Source organism: Barbus barbus (genome assembly GCF_936440315.1).
Source record: "Barbus barbus genome assembly, chromosome: 3".
Classification (NCBI taxonomy): Eukaryota; Metazoa; Chordata; class Actinopteri; order Cypriniformes; family Cyprinidae; genus Barbus; species Barbus barbus.
This window is the reverse complement of record NC_136731.1, coordinates 17,546,791-17,564,954: the sequence shown is the minus strand read 5'-3', so window position 1 is coordinate 17,564,954 and position 18,164 is coordinate 17,546,791. Positions and strand designations below refer to the sequence as shown.

Here is an 18,164-nt window from a genome sequence, read left to right as displayed (position 1 = left end):
CAAAAGTTGTAGTTAATAGTTTGTTAATAGCGAGAATTGGACCTTAAAATAAAATGTGACTGGATTCTTAATAAGAAAAACTCTTATTAAACTCTGTCATGAAGAAAAAATCCTGCAAAACAATTTAAGCAAAGCTAATATTTACAGTTGTCTTTTCTCTACATTTCTGCATTTAGTTTCTGCTCTTGTAACCTGGCATTGTTATACTGTGAATAATATTGATTCTCTATGATAGATTGTGTGTGATTTTGTTAGTCACTCTGGTGAACACTAAACCCCTCAGACTGCAACACTGGAATATTCTCTTTTAAGTTATTTTAGGCTAGTTGGGACAACATTTTGAGAAATGTTGTTGATCTAACGTGTATTTTTATCTGCAGTAGTTGTACAGTAATTGACATTTTTGGTTGCTTACCTTTGCAGGCGCGTCTGTGTGAGATTGCTTTGGTCATGTCTCTGTAGTAGCCTTCCTTACAGTAGTGGCAATGCCGTCCGGCTGTGTTGTGTCTGCAGTTGAGACAGACTCCTCCACTCCTGCGGCCCGATAGCTTATACAGTTCCATGTTGAAGCGGCAGCGGCGGGCATGTAAATTACAGTGGCAGGCTTTGGGAGAGATGGGCATAAGAAAGAAAAATTAGAGAGTTGTTTAGTACCAGCCACTGAATTTCTCAGAAATACATGATCATGTTCATGATCATTTTTATACATTCCAGTTTAGTGCTTAAAAGAAATAGTTCACGCTAAAATCAAAAGGTACTGGAAATTTGCTAACCTACAACGAGAGTCCAAACAGCTGATGAAAACAAGAAGTTTATTGATGACTGGAGTGGTGTGGATTACTTGTGGATTATTGTGATGTTTTTATCAGCTGTTTGGACTCTCATTCTGACGGCACCCATTCACTGCAGAGGATCCACTGGTGAGCAAGTGATGTAATGCTACATTTCTCCAACAACAAACAAATCATCTATATCCTGGATGGCCTGAGGGTGAGTTCATTTTCAGTAGATTTTCATTTTTGCGTGAACTATTCCTTTAATTGACAGGAAATTGTCCTAGTAAAGGGAAAACGACTAAGAGATCACATTCCCACATTTTTACAAATGCTTATCTGTAAAATACGCATGACGCATATATTCACCCTCACAGAGTATCATATATTTTAGTGAACAACCATACAGTTGCTTTATTGCCACAGTGTTCTTCGGGGCATGTCACTCCTGGCAATGTAAAATCTAAATCTGATGTGATGTGAACTGATTTAGGTGATGTTTTCTGTCCCCTGGTGATCATAGAAGACTCTTAACACAGTGGAAGAGAGGAGAGGCCAGAATCATCGAGACGTTTGACTAGTATCCTGAGAGAGCTTTATTATTTTAATGACATCACTGGAGCTCTGGGCTTCCATCCGTTTACAGCATTTCATTAAGAGACAACAACTTCATAAAACGACTTGCTCCAGATCCTGTGCTCTCACACACACCTGCTCAAGGCTTTGACCTCTGACCTCTCCTGGTCCGATCATCCATCTATCTATCTATCTATCTATCTATCTATCTATCTATCTATCTATCTATCTATCTATCTATCTATCTATCTATCTATCTATCTATCTATCTATCTATCTATCTATCTGTCTGTCTGTCTGTCTGTCTGTCTGTCTGTCTGTCTATCTATCTTCCATAGTTAATCTATCTATATATTGTTACATCACTCTCATCCATCATCATAATGTTCATTCTGTTGTTTGTTAAATCGATCGTTCTATCTATCCATGGCAACTCCATCCCTGATATACAACTATAAAATAACTATAACAACCTGCAATAACCATAAAAGAGAACAAACCACAAAAGAGAAAAAATATTCCTACTTCTACACAGTTACTGCAGCCACACTCACACCCGCTGAGGAGTCTAGATGTTAGTAACTAAATAGGGACATGGACTGTCACTCACACATACACAGGAAGGAAGTGTTAAGCTGCTGTCATGTTTTATTCCGCAGACACCTAAAACACTTCAACCACTCAGCACAGTGATGATAACACACCAGGCCTTGATTATCTCTCCCTCTTTTACACACTATCTTCCATGATACTTCTGATAGCGACGCAATTTTCACTTTTTAGAGGCAACAATGTGTACTTAGTCAAATAAGTTTTGAGTTAAGTGATAAAGTACAGCTTTTAACTTTTTCAGTGGAAAAACACAAAACAATTTAATATTGCAACACAGTAGAACTGAAATGTATTGCTCTCTTTGCACTAGTTCCAGGCCACTTTCTCCTTCTTTCCTCAGTCCTCTGAAAAGAATGAGCATGTTTTTCCATTATATTATTCTAATTCATTATGATTTTATTTGCGCCGCAATTCTGTCCTCTCACTCAGCAGCTCCGTATTTGTGTAATGTTTGTCAAAACATTCCATGCACATTAAATGCTTTTGCTTTAACTCTGCTCTCTTCTGATAGCATCACAATATCATTACAAATGTCAGTTAATCAGATTTTGTGAAGATGATTTATTATTGGTTGTCTAAACTAGTTGGGAATGGAAAAAAGTCTGGTAAATTTGTCATTCATCCAGCTCATTGTGGAAAGCACACCAAGCTACTTTTTGCATGTGAAAAGCATCCAGCCAAGCATGGCTCCATTATTTACAACAGAGACCAGCTCCTCTCACTACAGAAGCCTTGCAGGGTTTTTGGGTGAGTGACTGGTAATCCTCAGAGAACTGAAAATCTGAAGCAAGAGGTGTAGAAATGGGGCGAATTATCAGGCTAAACTGAGATGGTATAAACATGGTTAAATGAACTGAATCCTGCCATTAACGTCACCACTGAGTGCTTCCAAATGGTGCATGTGGACCAAAGAGGGCGGTAAAATCTGTAAAAAAAGACGGGCTATCGGTGCTTGCACATACTTTTAACAGGTGTCCAGAATATATGCACACACACACACACACATAATCATATACACATACATAACAGTATGACTGCTTTTAAGGCTTGAACTACTGGTCATTTCCACAGCATGTTTTTTTCCATGTGATGGAAAGTAACAAAGGTTCCAGGAGAGTTACTGTACAATAATAAATCATAGTTATCTATCTGCAATGCTTCTGATGGCCTTAGATAAATGTAAGCTCATAGGAAAAGAAGACTCATTCATGAGTCACTTGTAATCTAAATGAAGTGACTAATATGGTCATTGATATGATAAATTGTCATGTGTGAGTTGAGAATAAATATAAGTGGAAAGGAGTGGACGGACAATATGTGCTGTGCTTCAGTCTCTTGCTTTTGTCATTCTGTCAGGAATAATAGTCAACAGTCCTGTATGAAAACATAATTTGAGTCGCTACCAGCTATTTGACTAGCTTTTGGACTTTTAAGGCCAAATTAAAGTATGGACTCATTTAGCCAAAGAGAAAAGCATACTTTATACATTTTCAGTAGAGCGACAGTAGGTTCAACTGTTTTTCCAGTAACAAGCTAGTTTTTTCCAATGAGTGGCGGTCAAACACTACATTGGTTTTTTTTTGTTGTTGTTGTTGTTTTAATGTCTGAGCTGAGAATAATCAAAGGTTACACAGACCGTTCACCTCAACAGTCCTCTAACCTTTTTTCTCATATGTAGTGCTGGAAAGTTTGAATCATTCTAGTGAATCAGTCAAACAATCCTCTCTCTTGCATAGGCAGCGCTGAAAAAGTCAGATTCATTTGAGGGAACCAGTTCATTCAGATGCCTATAAAACACTTAAATATAATGCACTTAAAATCAATTAAGTAAAAAATGATTCATGATTCAAAACGCTGTACTATGTTTATGTACTATTTATGTTTTTTTAGATGTAAATTTGTTGTATTTAGAATAAATTTACTTGTTCAACTTAAATACTGTCACCACAACTGAGTTAATTCATTCAACTAAATATGTAATTGGTTTCTTATGTTCTTTATTTATAAAAATATATATATTGATACCATAAGGAAACCTTTTTCTAAAACAGAATGAAAAAGTTAAAACCATTTTGAGTTAAATTATTTCATGTTAATAGCATTGCATTATAGGTTCAGAGATAACCGTTATCCTCTCACAACCGAAATGCTCTATTTAAACCAGGTTTGCTTCTTCTCATTTTTCAAATCTTTCCTCTCCCGCATGGCCATCTGGAAAGGCCTGTGTTCGCCCGAGAGTGCTGTGATGTAATGACGGGTGAGCATTAAGGGGGCGTTTCCGTTATGGGCCCCGCTCTGTAATCGTTTGCCAGCACCAATTAGCGGGGCAATCGGACCTCCCTGCTTTTTTGTTTGTGCAACTGCTTGCCACTGTTGCCTAGTGAAAGTGATATACAACGTCTCAACGAATACGATCAGTCCAAATAAAACCACAGCATGCGCTTAACAAGCAAAAGACAGCAAAGGGCTTATTCTTCCACTAACTGGCTGTGAAATTGCTACTGCATTCATCGCAAATCAGCATAACGTTGCACATTTAAGGGCAGAAGTTCTTGTGACCTCTGAAATGGCATCATCATTAAGCCTGTTGAAGTATTATAAGATTACAGGATTAGAAGTGCACTGTTATCCAGCTTACTACTTCATTTAATGTGATGTTTAATGAAAAGCCAATATGTCTATATATATATATACATACACACACACACACACACAAATACAATACATAACAGAATTTTTTTAATTAAATATAATGTAGCGTGAACACACTTATATTGTTGTCTTATAAATAAACAATGCCTTTTTATTATTATGCGTATTTATATATTAATACCCTTTATATGTATTTAAAAACTTGTAAAAATTAAATTAAGGCAATTATATGTCTATTTACACACACACACACACACACACACACACACACATATATATATATATATATATATATATATATAATTTATATATTTTAGATTTATTTTTATTATTTTAAAATATGTATTTATAAATATATATTCAAACATAATAGTTTATATTTATATGTAAATGTATTATTTATATTTATATGTGTATATATTTACATTTCATATTCTTTTTTAAAATATTTTTTCTCTTATTGAATACATACTTTATATTTTAATTTTTTTTTAATATTAATATATTTGCATTATATAATATAATTTCACGCGCACGCACACACACACACACACACACACACACACACACACACACACACATATATATATATATATATATATATATATATAATTTATATATTTTAGATTTATTTTTATTATTTTAAAATATGTATTTATAAATATATATTCAAACATAATAGTTTATATTTATATGTAAATGTATTATTTATATTTATATGTGTATATATTTACATTTCATATTCTTTTTTTAAATATTTTTTCTCTTATTGAATACATACTTTATATTTTAATTTTTTTTAATATTAATATATTTGCATTATATAATATAATTTCACGCGCACGCACACACACACACACACACACACACACACACACACACAGTTTTACACTCGTTCCCTCTAATTGGACCTCTTAAGGTGTTGTGAATCTTGGGACATCTCAAATACTCAATGCAAATAAATGATTTGACTTCAAGGGACTGTAAAATTGTATAATTATCCAATCAGTAATGTCCAGGTCTCCATTTCTTTTATGAATAAATATCGCTAGTACACTGTGCCAATGATAACAACATGTAATGGATAATAATACATAATAGCCAGAATATCTCTGGCCATTTCTCCTTTTTAGAGAGCTGTAATGGGCCCAGGTTATTCCATAAGGAATCCGGCTGGTACCGTTACTACGCTCCTCGCTCAGAGGGAAGCGGTCCAGCTCTTTTCAGAAACGTAACTTGTTTCTCATGGCCTGCGTATCTTCATGTCACACTCTATTGACTCCTCGTAGAACCCCTGCTCTGTGTTATTAAACTTCCAGGAGGCTTTCTGAATCAAAATGGCAGTGAGTATGTGAGTCCTTACAGTAACCGTGATTTGTCTGCTTGGGCGGGCGGTGCTGGAAAACATTGGCCCATAAAAATTTCCAATTAAATCACTGGCTGACACATTAGTTGTGCTAATATTTCAGAGCTTCTGAGCAATTTATGAAAATAAACAAAATTAGGTGGGATGTCGGCTTGTTCTGTTAGGAGTGTATGTTTCCTTTTGGAATATAATCACAGCAGAAATGTGCCAGGTTGAAACTCATCACACCGCGCTGACTTATTGCATCAGCCAATCATTGCGCGGCTTGTTGGTCATTTGATTTATCTCCGAGCTTTGCCTGTTTCTTTTCCTAAAAGCAACACACCCATTGAGTAATTGGTGATTAATTTGCAGTGCTTTAATTGTCTTTACATGTACAGTGTTAAGAGTGTGAGAGCAGCTGTAAATCTCACAGAACCTGCCAACAGAGATGCAGCAAGACCGGCCTTAGGACTCCTCAGATGCTTTTCCAATTCAAATGAAAACATCCTGTCACATTGAAAAACTTACATCAAGGGATATGGAAATTTTGCTGGATCCATAACCGAGATTTAATGTCTCTAATTGGACTTCTACTGGTGCTCCTGCAGCTTAACTAGTATAGCATGACTCTAGCTATACCAAGGTCAAGATGTTGATTCCCAGGGAGTGCATGTAGTACTGAGTTGTGCTAAAAAAGGTAGCAAAAAGAATTGTAAGATGAGTGTGACTGTAATAAAAAAAAATGTATTTCATATGCCTTAGATGTGTTAAATTCCTTTGAATTACAATTCAATGAATTCTTCTTCCTTTCAATTTATTTTACAGATTTTTTTTGATACTGAGAAAACAAACAGCATGCACAGTTTGAATAAAAGTGTCTGTAATTTTAAACGTTTATTTGTTTAGCAAATGCTTGAGATGTTTTACAAAAAGTCTCTGAACTATATTCTATTTACTGTCTGTTTATATGAGAAAACAAACTTGGGCACATTAGTTTACATTTCTGCTACATCTATTATTTTAGCACCTAGCATATTTCATATCTGTGTAAAATTGCATTTGTTTCATTGCCAAGGGTCTATTACATCCTATATGCAAATGTAATATAGGCTATGAATATGAAGTATGATGTCATTTGAAGGAAGCATATAAAACCTTCTAGAAATTCAAACAATTTCATATAACATAACATAACCGCGTCGGGCGGTTCTTTGCCTCCACGTCCTGTATTAAAATCCTTTAATGCACGGCTAGCTGTTGATTATCCGGCTTAATCCATTGTAATTTGCCAAGTTATTGACAAGTTCAAACTTGCATTGCTCTTTACAGCGCAATATTTGACCGTCAGTCAGTTACGGCTCGTTAGCGCTATCATTCAAATCAGACACAGAGATCAAATAGTGCGGTAAAACCACATTTATTTGAATGATTTATAGCATGTATTTCAATTAATTGTCGGTTGAGAGAGAGAGAGATGCAGTTGTGTGTACCTGCTTGCTGCGTCTGCGCGTCTCTCTCTACAAACAATTAACCTTACTTCAAAAACAGCGTTTTTATCACCTCGTTGCTGGGGAATATATTGTAGCGATCTAGTATCTATCTTTTATTTTAGTAATAAAAATCGCGGGGAAGCGTTGACAACAAGTTTATGTGTGTGTGCACTGTGCAGCACAATCTGCGATGTTCAACCTCTCTCTCTCTCTCTCTCTCTCTCTCTCTCTCTCTGTGTGTATGTGTGTGCGTGTGTATGTGTGTGTGTGTGCGCGCGCGAGCGAGTGATGCGTGTTGGTTATAGTGTGCATCAATTAAAGCAGCGCATTAATATAGAACGGTGATTAAACTGACCTGGAACTACCTGTGCAGTTAAACGAATTCAATCAACACCTGCCAGCCAATCAGAATCGAGTATTCAGACAGACCATGGAATAAGTAAATATAAAACACATGCATTTAAAAGTATAGTACAAAAGCATTTATAAACAAAGATATATTATTTATTTATTTACTATATATATACTGTTGACACACAGTGCCCTCCAAAAGTTTTGGAACAGTAAAGACAAAATTGCTTTGTTGGCTGTGGAGTCGAGACATTTCTAAATATGATTAAACACTTTTAGAGTTTCATCCCTCTATCTGATGTGAGCATAAGTATTGGAACAGTTGCCTCACAGGCCTTTCTAAGTGATCAGCTGTGTCCTGTTGCATTAATTCTTCAGATATTAAAAGCAGGGAATGTGTCGTATCCAACCTAGTCTCGTGGCATTTACGTACCTGGGTGCACTTTTTAACGAGACACGAAATACGTACCAATAACTACATATTACTGCAGTTTCAGTTTCCTAAAGAAACAAACACTAGAGGCAGTAAAACTCTGACACATTTTACTCCTTTTCACACAAATGTACAGAGTTTTGATTAATAAAGCGTATTTTTCGCACAATTACTTTAAGAATATCATGTTACGACTTCAAAACAATATTAATATGCTGAGAGATTTGAAAAATTATGCTTTTGAATGTTAGCATCGCACATATCCAGCCTCGTATCTATGGGTTTTCATAGATGGTAAGTTTGTTCAGTATAGCTCATGGAGTACGGAGCCATACTTAGGAGGCGAGGAGCTCTGGTTCAAATCCCGTGTAACTACGGTTCGACAAAACAGTTCAAATCTGCATAAAAGGAAGTTGAAATGGCACGGTTGCATCAACAAATAAGTTTTTATACCAGTTTTGCATTTGTTAACACTATCGGGTAGGTTTAGGGTTGGGTTTGGTGCAGGGTATATTTCCAAAACGATAGAACATTAACTTTTAGGGACAGACCCCAGATATTTGAATTCTGAACCGCCGCAATACGTACCTATATCAACATAATAAAAACGTGCCAGGGTTCACATATTTAACCTGTGTTTTAGCGCCACTCAGTGGACATTTCTCTTTGAAACTGCGGCGAAACGTGCAGTAAGGTACATAAAACGGTGTCGCACAGAAAGTGGACAGAGGTACATATTTTTATGAGACCAGGTTGGTCGTATGAGTTATATCCATTACTTCTGTATTCTGAATCTTGCATTCGATGATGACACACACAAACCAGGATGAAGATAAGGGAGCTGATTTTGAGAGAAAAGCAAGCAATTTGGATGCTAAAAGAAAAGAGGAAGTCAATTAGAGCTCAAGGAAAAACAAAGGGCATGAAGAAATCAAGAGTTTGGAAACCACCAGCGACACCAACAACGACCTGATCGGCTGAGAAAACAACAGTAGTTGATGACAGACAAATCATAAAAGCTGTGAAAATTAACCATAAAAGACGTGTCTGTAAAATCACCAACAACTTCCAGAAAGCTGGGGTGATGCTCTGACAATCTACTGTCCTCAGGAGACTTTGACAGAAGTACAGATGCTACACAGCAAGATGCAAACCTCTGACCAGCACCAAAAATAGAAAGGCAAGATTAGAGTTTGCAAAAAAGCACAAAGATGAGCCAGAAGAGTTTTGGAGCTGTGTTTATGGACCGATGAGACAAAGATGAACCTTTATCTAAGTGATGGGAAAGCAAAAATGTGGAGAGAAAAGGGAACTGCAAATGATCCCAAGCATACAGCCTCATCTGTAAAGCATGGTGGAGGTGGTGTCATGGCATGGGCATGCATGGCTGTCTCTGGAACAGGCCCTCTCAACTTTACTGATGACTTAATGTATGATGACAGTAGCTGAATGAATTTGGAAGGGTACAAAACCATCTTGCCTACCAATATTGAAGAAAATGCCACCAGATTCATTGGGAAGTGCTTCATATTGCATCAGGACAATGACCCAAAACACCCTGCCAGTTCAGTCAAGGAATTTATAAGGGCAAAGAAATGGAAAGTCTTAGATTGCCCAAGTCAATCTCCAGATTTAAATCTGATTGAACATGAATTTCACCAGCTGAAGAGGAGAGTAAAGGCAGAAACTCCCCAAAACAAGCAACAATTGGAATTGTCTGCATTAAAGGCTGGGAAACGCATTTCAAAGGATGAGACCAAGAGTCTGGTGATGTCTATGGGTCACAGACTCACTGCTGTGATTGTGTGCAAGGGATCTGTAACTAAATAATAGCTTTTAATCTTTTATATCTGCCTTATGTTCAACTCTCCCAATACTTATGCTCACATCAATGAGTGGGATGAACTCTAAAAGTGCTGTTCTTTTTATTTGGTAAAACATGTATGTGTTGAAATGGCTAATAATAAAATGTGACATTCTGTAGTTTTGTCTCATATTCATCTTTTAATCATATTTGCAAATGTCTTGACTCCACAGCCAACAGAGCAATTTTGTGTTTACTGTTCCAATACTTTTGGAGGGCACTGTATATGGTTGCTACATATAACACCATATAAAAATCATTGTATAGATATTATTAACATACGCACATGTACAAATTTACTATGGGGATTTTATAAATGTAAATCTTCATCTGGCCAGAAAATGATATATTGCCTTATAGGCAACATGTATGGCAATTCCATTTTTGTATGAGGTAAAGTCATCTACTATGATTAAATATGGCAACTTTAAATTGTTTTGTCACAAGGGTGGACACTCTTTTTATGCTCGCAAAGTTAATAAAATGTAAATAAAAGAATTGAAATCCAAATTTCCCATTGCCAACTACAATGTATTTGAGACTGTGACTGTAATTCTCTCTTTTTTATACATATTTTATCTGTGAATGTGCTTGAACCCATGACTTCGGCATTGTTGGTACCATCTTATGATCCAGCATAAACATTATACTAGTTTTAGACAATGGCAGCATTTACTGTAAGCTTTGCCCAATGTCCTCAGGTTTCTCACAGTTGTGTAAATTTTGGTAAGTTTTCAAAGACTGTTCTACTGTGTGTTTACTGTACTACCCTGGGTAAACACTCAGTAAACTTCAATAAAGTATCTCATGTTGTCTCAGAGTTGAAAGCGGAAGACAAGTGGAATTGGTGGAATTCTAGATTGGAGCTGAGCTCAAAAGATAAAGACATTTGTTGCAGCGCTGGACACCAGACGCTGAAGAATTTGGCAGGGCTGGATAGGCTTCCCCACAGAACATAAATCAGTTTGAAAGAGGGGGACCACAATGTGAGAGCTTCCCATCGTTTTGGCATTCCTTCTGTTTTTTGAGCGTATGTAAATCATCCTCACGACAGGCCCAGGCTGCAGATGTGTGGCCCATCGGTTCCACCGCAGCCGGAGCCTGGGGTCCAAATCCCAAATGATCCGTAAATAGGAATCTCCCTTGGATCACGGCGTGATGCGGCATGGGACGGATGGATTGTGCTTTTCCACTGCAGGTGTCGTCACTCTGGTCTCATTGTCTCTCAGCAGCTGAGATTTACAGCCCTTGAACGGCACTAAGAAGCCTCATTGACGCTGCGTTACTGGAATGCAGCTCCACACTGAGGGAAGGCCTCCGTGATGAGCTTTACAAGGTGTACAGTTGACGTGGGTGATTGCAAGGCAATGCGCGACTACGTCTTCAGGAAAAAATGGTACATCTTTGTACCTTATTTACCCTGAAATCGTGCATATTAGTGGCTTAAGGGCACATATTATTACTTTAAAAGTATATACCTTTTGAAAGGGTGTACCATGACTGTGACAGTTTTATACCTTTTTTGTTTCGGTGTGAATTTAGTTTGGGATCCATATTTGTAAGTAAACTATTAAACAGTTTTTAAAACAGTCTTAAAGGTTACTTATATCATAAATGGATGTTTTTATTTGCTTTAAATTAATATTCAGTAGATTCCTCTTCCTTTTTTTCCAATTAATTTCACAGAATTCATTCTGTGTAAGCTCAGATAAGTGAGGCCTACAATCAATCAGTTCCAAAAAGAAATACAAAACCTGTGCTTATTGAAAGAAAACAAGTTGGCAAAATATAATCCAATATTTGGTAATAATATAGCATTGGAAGAAAGTCATAAGCAATTATTTGTAGGCCGGTCACTGCTTAACATCACAATGTAATCAGGTGGGGAAAAAATTAAATATAAAATTTGTCACTTTTTTTAGGAAATTGTTATGAGCAAAGTCAGTAAATTATAGTACAATGCGATAGCATTAAACTAGACTAGCCTTTTCAGGAAAAAGAAAATATTCTCTGGGTCAACGTGACATAAGGGTTAAATCCATTCCATTGGTTTTCCTCCAAAATCAATGCTAAACATGCGGAAAAAAGTTTACATATTCCTCTTCTTAATGTGTCAGTCCACAAGAATGTCTTACAGGGATCGTATCATGTGGAATCAAATTTTCATAATGTAATTTTAGAACTCAAAACATCCTCCTCAGAGGAAAAAAAGTATTTTATTGAATCTAAGCTGCTTATTCCAAACATTACTAATGTTATAAGTGGAAAAGAAACGACATGATGGGACCATTTTAAGATCTTAGCCATTTGTATTGCATGCTAGAGACCAGTTTTTAACATTCAAGTCTATTTCGATAAGGAGATAGAGAAGAAAGAATAAAACTAGGAGATCTACTTATCTATAAGCCAAATCCAAGTAAATGAAGAATATGGTGTTTCTAAAGCTACTAATTAAAAGTTTGCCTGAGGAACAGAGCAGTAGCCTGCTGTCAGTCAGACTCAATTATAGAAGAACCAAGAAAATGAGATGAAACTTGCAGTCTGGCTGGAGGTGTGTTTTCTTTAGACGCCACAGCGGGCTGAAACTCAACCAATCTGGCACACGCTCGAGCTGCAGTTACCCCACCGCGGACAAGAAGCCGAGTAGCAGAGCTGTAAATTACAAACTCCAGGAGATTGTTCATCCTAACTGTGGTTTGACTGTGCTGTTGCAAGCCTATGGTACATAACAGCAAATTCCACCTGATGTATGTCGAATTTCTTCTGAATAGCCTCTAAACTGAGACTTACTCTGAGATTTCATGACTGAGACTTCAAAATAGCCTTCAAAATTACGGAGTTTCCTGAAATAAACATAGAAAATACGTTTTTTATAAATACTTAAAAAAACAAAAACAAAGATTTTTAATCGAAAAATTATTATTCGAAATGGTCGATTTTTTAATAATTTGATTCACTGAAAATATTACTTCAGTTTTTCAGCTTCACAAATTCATGTTCAAATCAGTGTGTTGCCATTTCTCTGTAATTGTTTGTTAAATTCACTTGGAATTTCTTCAATGTTTCAGTGCATGACAATTTGACAAATTAATATAAAAAAACAAGATTTTGCAACAGAAATGTGAGTAGTGTTGTTGTGAGTGGCGTTACTAAGTGGTTGCCTATATGTAAAAATTTCTCGTTACTTTACAGCTTTTGTTCAGTTCAAAAATCCTATTATTATCATTGTATCTAACTCGTAAAAAAATAAATGAATAAAATGTGTAAATTAAAGACTATTGGAGTATGTTTTACAAGACAAAACGTCTACTTTCTACTTCAAAATTTAATCTTTTATTCAATGTGATACTTGATGTTTCTTTGTAATTATTTGTGAAATTTATTAGCAATTTTTGTGTGAAAACTGTTTCACCACCATTTTTTCCAGTGTTGTCTAAAAGAAAAAAATAACAAAACAAACGAAAAAAAAACATGAAATGTTTAGAATTTGGAAATGTATATTTTGAACATTCAGCGCTCTGTTTTTTTCTGTCATACGAAGTGTACAGTATCGCCTGTAGAAATACACTATTTTCTCTCACTCCGTCCTCCTACAGAGAACTTTGTGTGTAAAGTGAACAGTGAATAATTGAACATTTGTGTGCAATGTGAGCAAAGACTATGATATTCTGGTGGCTAAATATGATTTTTTCCACCTGTCTTATTTACCGCCAGTCAAAAATGACACTATAAATGTTGCTCAACAAGCTGCACATTTTCAGATAGCACCATTATTTATAATATAAAATGACAACTGTGTAAAGAAAGCCTAGCCGCACTGTGCCACACAGTCTAATGAAACACACCAGTCACTAGGTGGCTTCCAGCAACAGGGTGGGAGAGGAAGAAGGAAAGAACTTCCTGCTGTGAGCCACAAGTGTCCTGGGGAACACACTGAAGCCAATTACATCCTGAGCTAGAGAGCACACACAATGCTCTGACCTGTGCAACTGTTTGTCTGGTAACGCTTGGCAACACCAACATGCAATATGTCATCGCTCTGTGATCGGCTTCCCGCATCTGTCAATACAATGTGGCATATCATCAGCTCCATAGAGTTTTTAAAGAAGTCTCTTTTGCTCACCAAGTCTGCATTCATTTGATCAAAGATGCAAGAAAAACATAATATTATGAAATATTATTACAATTCAAAATAACTATATATTGTAAAATGTAATTTATTCCTGTGATCTTCAGCTGAATTTTCAGCATCACTACTCCAGTCTTAAGTGTCACATGATCCTTCAGAAATCATTCTAATATACTGATTTGCTGCTCAAGAAACATTTCTTATTATTATTATCAATAACACTTGTGCTGCTTAATGTTTCTGAAAACCATGACTGTACGTGCATTTAAGTTTGGAGTATTTATAGTGCATTAAAAAAAGAGCTTGCTAAGGAAATGCCGAGTGTTTTAGCTCAGACCCTTGACTCTACAGAGAGGCTGCTGAGTGATCTTGACGTTTGCATTTTGTTGTGTTGGACACAGGACACAGAATTCACTCTGTTTCCCATTAGAGAGCGTAGAGGGCAGATAGCATATCTCAACAGAGTTATCCTGTGGAAATAGAGGTCGCTATCTGGACAAATATACCAGTTATAGGGCTCAGGCCTTTGGCGTGATTTGAAATGTCTCCAGCTAAACGCTTGGCTTACACAGGAAGGATTCACCAGTTTCCAAAAAGTATGTTTTTCTGTATTCATTTACTGAATGGAAGAAATATTTTCCACACTGGAAGCGAAATGCTGACGTGAAGTGATGAAATCAAAGCCAGTCAAAACATATTTGATGTCTACTATAGACTGCTACAGGGATGATGTATTTTTGTAGGCCAAAATCCAGAAACGAGTTATCACTTTAGTACCTCCGGTTCCATCGTCCTCAAGTCAATGGGTTTCTGTGATGTTTTTTTGGTTAAATGTCTGAAATTGGGTCTGTGGTTAACACAAGCTCAAAATATTTTCACATTTGTTCTATAACACTGAATACATTAGTAATATCCCCTTGTGTGCATGTGTGTATGTGTGTATGTGTGTGTGTGTGTTTTAAAGCTTTTACATGTCTTGAAAAAGGCAGTTGCTAACAGGTATAGCTTGGTGAGACATTAACTGTATTCACGCCAGGCAACATTCAACAGGCAAACTTATCTAATAAAAATTAGAATTTTTATTTATTTTATTTTTCTTTTTTAATTAAAGACTGAAAGACTTAATGGAAGTTTAATGTTGGTGACGTTGAAGTCATATTGAAGTCATATGACCATGGTGCAGTTTGTTTGTAGCCTAGGTTTAGCTTACTAACTTACTTACTTCTGTTGATTGTATTTAGGCTTCAAAATTCATAAAAGCTGTGCTGATTTGTGATAATATGAGAATATGACAATATGATGGTTTCTGTGCAGGACTGTGCATTCATGAGACTCTATTAGCACAGCAGTCCACTCTGACTCACCCTGGAGAAGCAACATTCAAAAGTTGTGAAAAATCAAGATGGAAAAAAAGCAACATGAAATACAATCTATGTGCTTCTTTTCTGAAGTAAATGTATCTGTTGTGCTCATCGCAACCATAGATACGTATAGATGCCCTATTGGACCGCACCAGGCACATGGTCAAGCGTTCAAGCGTTTTCGGTCGTGTAGTGTGGACGGAGTTCGTTTCTGAAACCCAGTGAAAACGCCAGTGTAGACGAGGATCGTTTTCATTTTAAAACACTGTTCTAAATGAAAATGCACTAGTGTAAATAGGGCCTCAGGTCAGTGAAGAAAGTACAAAGAAACTTTTTTTCTAAGCATTGTTTTTTTTCATGTCGTGTTTTTGCTTATCTTAATTATTCACACCTTGTGTGATTTTCCTGGGCGAGTCGGAGCTGAACTGCAGCACTAATAGAGTCCCGTGAACACACAGCCGTTCACAGAGACCAGAGGCCAAGTCAGGATATTCCTTGAATAATATGGTACATTTCAGTTTGTTTATCATATACCCACAGAACACTTGGAATATACAGGACGTGTCGCATGGGACCACTCTGTGATACTTTTACGTCTTTTTAAAGTGCACTTGTTGGCTGAGGCTCTTTACACTTACTCCGCCCACCAACATGGGGTTGGGATATACAGCATTACAAAAGATGCCTGCTAATCAACAGCTCCAGTGGAGTAGGTTGTAAAACATATAGCAGATCAGAAAGGCATTAATTTCAATACAATAAAGGAAATAATTGAAAAGTGGAAAATAAAGTGCCTCATGAGTGTTTATCGGTTAGGGTTAGTGGTAGTTGCAGGCATCCATTTAATAATTTTAATCAAAATGATCATTTACACTCACTTAATGTAAATTGCATCTATCGCTGCCTTTTTAAAAAGCTTGCTGTTGATCACCAAACACTGCCATTATATGGACAAGCACACACAGAACATTTAAAAAAAAAAATGTTGTGGCCCAAAAAGAAAGAAGGGCATACGGCATTAAGAACAACACAAAGGTGAGTATGATGACTTCATTTTCATGGGTGAACTATCCCTTTAACCAATGAGATTTCAGTGTGGGTGGGGCTAGCCAACATGAAGCAGTAAAAATAAAAACTTTTTATATAGTATATAACATGCAGAACTTAAATACTTTGCAAATGCTTCATTTTGACTTTATTGATGAGAAAGACAGTTGCACAACAACTAAGGCGCAAATACAAGGCAATGATCCCTAACTGGTTTTGCAGACAGAAATCTGATCTTCTAGATGGTATAATATGTAGAATAGTTATTATGGCTTGAGAATGCCTCTGCTTTCTGACAGCATGTGGGCCACCCAGCGGGAGATCACGACTCTGTCTGAATCATCTTTCAACAGCCAATGACAGCAGACCTTCATCCATCATTTCCTCCCCATTGGCAGCCATTGTGCAGATGTAGTCATGATTGGACTCTGTTCATTTCTGCGTTCAGTGCAAATGTAGCCTTTGATGTGACGGTAACAGCAATGTTGAGGAGGCTAGTTTGAAACTGTTAGCCAAGCTACATTACAAGCTACTCATCATTTAAAGTAGTTCAACTACAGATTGTCCCAGCAGCGGCAGCAGATCTGAAAGGAATCTTGGGTAATTGGCTGGAATAATACAAAAAAAAAAGTGGGTAATAGTAAAGGAATCTGATTTCTAGCCCTGGCTTGAACATGTGGCGTCACAAAAAAGAGTTACTGAATCAAGAAGCACGAATTCTGTTTGTCTGTGCCAGTGTGTGTAACCAAAAAAAAAAAGTGTGTGTGTGTGTGTGTGTGTGTGAGAGAGCGAGAGAGAGAGAGAGAAAGCAGAAAAAGTGTCCGTTTACTCTAGCATTCATTATTCTACTTTTTCTCTCTCTAGCTCAGGGTGGTCCTGTTAGCCAGAGCGCTATCACAATCACAAGCCAAAAAGATTCAAATCGGCGCAGCAAAACCAACAGAAACATAAATGTCACACCACACAAGCAGATATTGACTCTCTCTGTCATACACAACTACGCACAACCCTTAAACCCCAAAATACATGTTTACTTCTGAGCTACTGTTGTGGTTGCCCACTAAAAGAATGTTAGCACGGTCAACATACTGTGTCATCAGTTTTTCAAACAATACTTACACATACGGTGTGTTTAAATGCTTAAATTATGTTTTTAAGGAATTTCTTGTACATGTGGCATGGTAATACCATGGTATTCTTTGAATGCCTCGGAGAATCATGTAAATATAATGGTTTGTAGTTATGAGTTGTAATGTTGTGGGTTTTTAATGACTTGTATTATCTACACTCTTAAAAATAAAGGTTTAAAAGGTTGTTTTTGCAATGATACCATTCCTCAAAAAAACAAAACCTTTTTTTCTTAGTTTGAAGAGCATTTGAATAATCTGAAGAACCTTTTTGGAATGGAAACCATCAACTCCAACAAAGAATCTTTATTTTTAGGTAGGATAGGCGATTTCGGAAAGGCTCGTGATAGCAAGCTAGCTTTGAAAGCAAGATCCCCACTCTCCCTGCATAATCACTTTGC

The 18,164-nt window shown here is 36.7% G+C and overlaps 1 protein-coding gene across 1 annotated transcript in view; it reads right to left on the bottom strand.

Annotated features, from left to right (window-relative positions):
* Positions 1-18,164, bottom strand: part of LOC306848243 (netrin-1-like) — a gene marked incomplete at both ends in the record, with an annotated part of 55,182 nt that overhangs the window by 27,651 nt on the left and 9,367 nt on the right. Inside the window, one exon of the mRNA XM_079382676.1 lies at positions 416-604. Coding sequence (XP_079238802.1) covers positions 416-604 — 189 coding nt within the window. The remainder of the gene's footprint in view (positions 1-415; positions 605-18,164) is intronic.